Source organism: Bombina bombina, chromosome 3, assembly GCF_027579735.1.
Source record: "Bombina bombina isolate aBomBom1 chromosome 3, aBomBom1.pri, whole genome shotgun sequence".
Taxonomy (NCBI): Eukaryota; Metazoa; Chordata; class Amphibia; order Anura; family Bombinatoridae; genus Bombina; species Bombina bombina.
This window is the reverse complement of record NC_069501.1, coordinates 306518065-306521093: the sequence shown is the minus strand read 5'-3', so window position 1 is coordinate 306521093 and position 3029 is coordinate 306518065. Positions and strand designations below refer to the sequence as shown.

At 35.4% G+C, this 3029-nt stretch overlaps 1 protein-coding gene across 2 annotated transcripts in view; it reads left to right on the top strand.

Moving 5' to 3' along the window:
- The first annotated feature begins 448 nt into the window (after positions 1 to 448).
- Positions 449 to 3029, top strand: part of SH3KBP1 (SH3 domain containing kinase binding protein 1) — a 950191-nt gene continuing 947610 nt past the window's right edge. Inside the window, exon 1 of one of the 2 annotated variants that reach the window (XM_053706396.1) lies at positions 449 to 924. In XM_053706396.1, the coding sequence (XP_053562371.1) occupies positions 921 to 924 (4 nt within the window). In that variant the 5' untranslated portion in view covers positions 449 to 920. The remainder of the gene's footprint in view (positions 925 to 3029) is intronic. The other variant, XM_053706397.1, reaches the window with a different exon arrangement.

Genomic DNA, 3029 nt, shown 5'->3' with positions numbered 1-3029 from the left:
AAAAGTTATTATTCTTTCGTTATTGTGTTCATTTGTGTTCCTATGTAAAATACAAGAATGAGAAAAATCATCAAAATCCATTTTATGTTGATAAAATTCTAAATATTTATTTTTAGGAATTATACACCATTTTATTAATTGACTTATTCTATAGTTCATCTTAACTGTATACTCTTCATGCTCTATCAGTTACTACAAAAAATGTAAAGAAGGTTAGAGCTTGCCCTTTAAAAACACACACACACTGTCCACAAAAGCGTGTCACATTCTCTGCAGTTGGCCTATCCTGCTGTGGCTGGCAGTGGCTGCCCAGATGCAGTCTGCCTCCTGTGCCAAGCTTGGAGCACATTGGTGGGAGGAGGTAGAGGCTGAGGACGGCTCTCGCGATGCTTTCATTCAGCCCCTGACTCAGACTGGCAGAGAGAGCAGCAGCCAAGCAGAGAGCATCAGTTAGGCGCACAACACAGTCACTGCATGAGCAGCTGCAAGGGGGAGGTGGTGGAAAGGAAGGGGAAATGCAGCTCCTCTCATAGTCACTTTCTTAAAAACACATCAGCAAATGCTGCTCCAGTTGCTGTGTTGACAATAAGCAGAGTGCTGCATCCCCTTATCTGCAGTCACAGCAAGAGCTCCACAATAAACCTCCCGCAGCCAGGTGTCTTCCAGGGGAGCGCTGTTTTGTGAATGGTGTCTGCTCTTCATCTATTATTAATAGGAGAAGAGGATCTGCTTCACAAGCTGGAGATTATATAGTATGCACCAGTTCCACATGAAGCTGTGACAATAACCTCTACTGCAGACAAGGCAGGGATTGTTGACAAAGGGGGATCCCTCATTCATCTGAATTTTTAAACAACAATTTACATTTTACCTGAGATCCAATAATACCCTCTGTGTGAAACTTTTCAAGTCCAACATAAATGGGTGAGTTACAATATTACCAGTGATGATCTGCATACTATATTATACAAACCTTAGTAGTTTGTAGATGAACCGTTTGTGTGTTTTGTTTGTTGTGACACCCAGCTGTAATTTATTCAAAACCAACAATCTTTATATTAAAACACTATTTTTATACATAGGAAGCAACAATTAGTCATATCCTGTAGCAAACTGGAACGATCATCATTACATTTGCATTTTTCGTGAAACCCTTTATAATACAGATGTTACTATAACTGTTCATTCAATCCATTAATTTTGTAACTTAAAAAAAAATATTGGTTGCTATTCATTACATGCAGATAATGTGACCTCATTACACAGCCATTCTTATCGTGAATGTGTAATAGCAGCAACGCTGTACAACAATGGCTTAGCACACAACACAAGAATACATTAATAATATGCATTATTATTAAATACTGCAATCTAATGGAGTACTGGTCACATGAGAAGCATTGAATGACAACCCATTTTATATGTATGTTGTATTGAATGCTAATGGTCCAGCGTCCTCCCTATTAAATACTGTACCTGTAATGGTATGAACAGTCCTTCTGAGCTTACAATCTAAGGGACAACACTTAAATGCTATTACATATAATAAAATATTGTTGGCTTTCTATACGTTTTTACTGGATGGTTTTGTTCAGTTTACTATGTAGTTAATGGTGCAGTATTTGTTATTGATGCAGTTTTATGAGGCCATATATTGATTCATTAGGTTTTATTATTGGTCCTGATAATACCTCCTACAGTGTATGGGGGTGTGTGTAGATATCTTATTCCAGTGAATGAAGACAGCCCTGTGCAAGATGATCTTGTTATTATGGCCTGTAAGGGGTTAAAATCACTGCAATTGAAGGAGTGTTGTAATGCTAAAGACATGCAAGAGATGCACTATTAATGTAAATATACTGCTGCCACTGTGTGCAGAGAAATGTTGCGTGCATATTGTTCAAGAAAATGTGTCAAATTGGGTAACAGAATATGGGAGTGTCTAATTATTTATTTATTTGTATCTAATACACCTGTTAAAAGCTTGTATTGGTTTGTGTTGTAATAAACATTTCACCAGGGTAGTAATACAGTAATACAGTGCTAAGATTTTTCATACAAAAGTAAAACTTTATAGTTGATGGTAAAGGATATTTTTGTGCACATTCCATATAACTATTATTGTTCATACAGGGGTTGAGCGCATAGTTAAAGTCCTGGTCTGGTAAGCAAAACACAGGTGTGGCATATGTGCATAGTTGCCAGTCGCTGGCCTGTGTCTAATTCAGAAGAAGTACATTGGCTCTCTGGAGCAAACATTAACCATGTGTGTAACCCCTTTGTAGGGCTTAAACACATAATTAAAAACATTAAATAGTGTAATGAAATGATATAGCACTGTTATGTCCCTTTAAGCTAACTTTTTTTTTTTTTTTAAAAATTGCAATTATTTGTAAAAATATTTTATATGCAAAAAACATTAATGGTGCCATACCCCTTTTATTGCTACCTTGGTATAAAATGCGGTTGTAAATGACATTTGATGATGTACAACTAACTTTGCTGGCATTATGTACATCCTATTTGAAGCAAGTCTGTTTTGAAAAAAAATCCCAAAAGTTCAGAAAATGTTACCTTTTGTTAATTCATTGGCTTCTTTATCTTTCACTGCTGAGTATTTCTAACTTATTGATATATTGCTGCAGGAAGACATTGCAGTAAGCCATGTATCTGTATTTTCTCTCTAATGCAAATGCACATAAAATTGTACATTCAATTATATTTTACTTAAAGGGATATAAAAGAATGTGTTGTTGCATGAAAAAGGTTCAAAAACAACCAAAGCACAATTTAATAAATAATTAACCACAATTTAAAATAAATAATGAGCGTGCATTGGGAAGTTTTTTTCACTATGCATAATTTAAACAAACATTTTTATGGCAAATAAAAAGTTGTGTTTGATATCCCTTTACATTCAGGCTCTTTAAAGGGACACTGAACTCACATTTTTTCTTTCGTGATTCAGATAGAGCATGCAATTTTAAGCAACTTTTTAATTTACTCCTATTATTTTTTTCTTCGTTCTC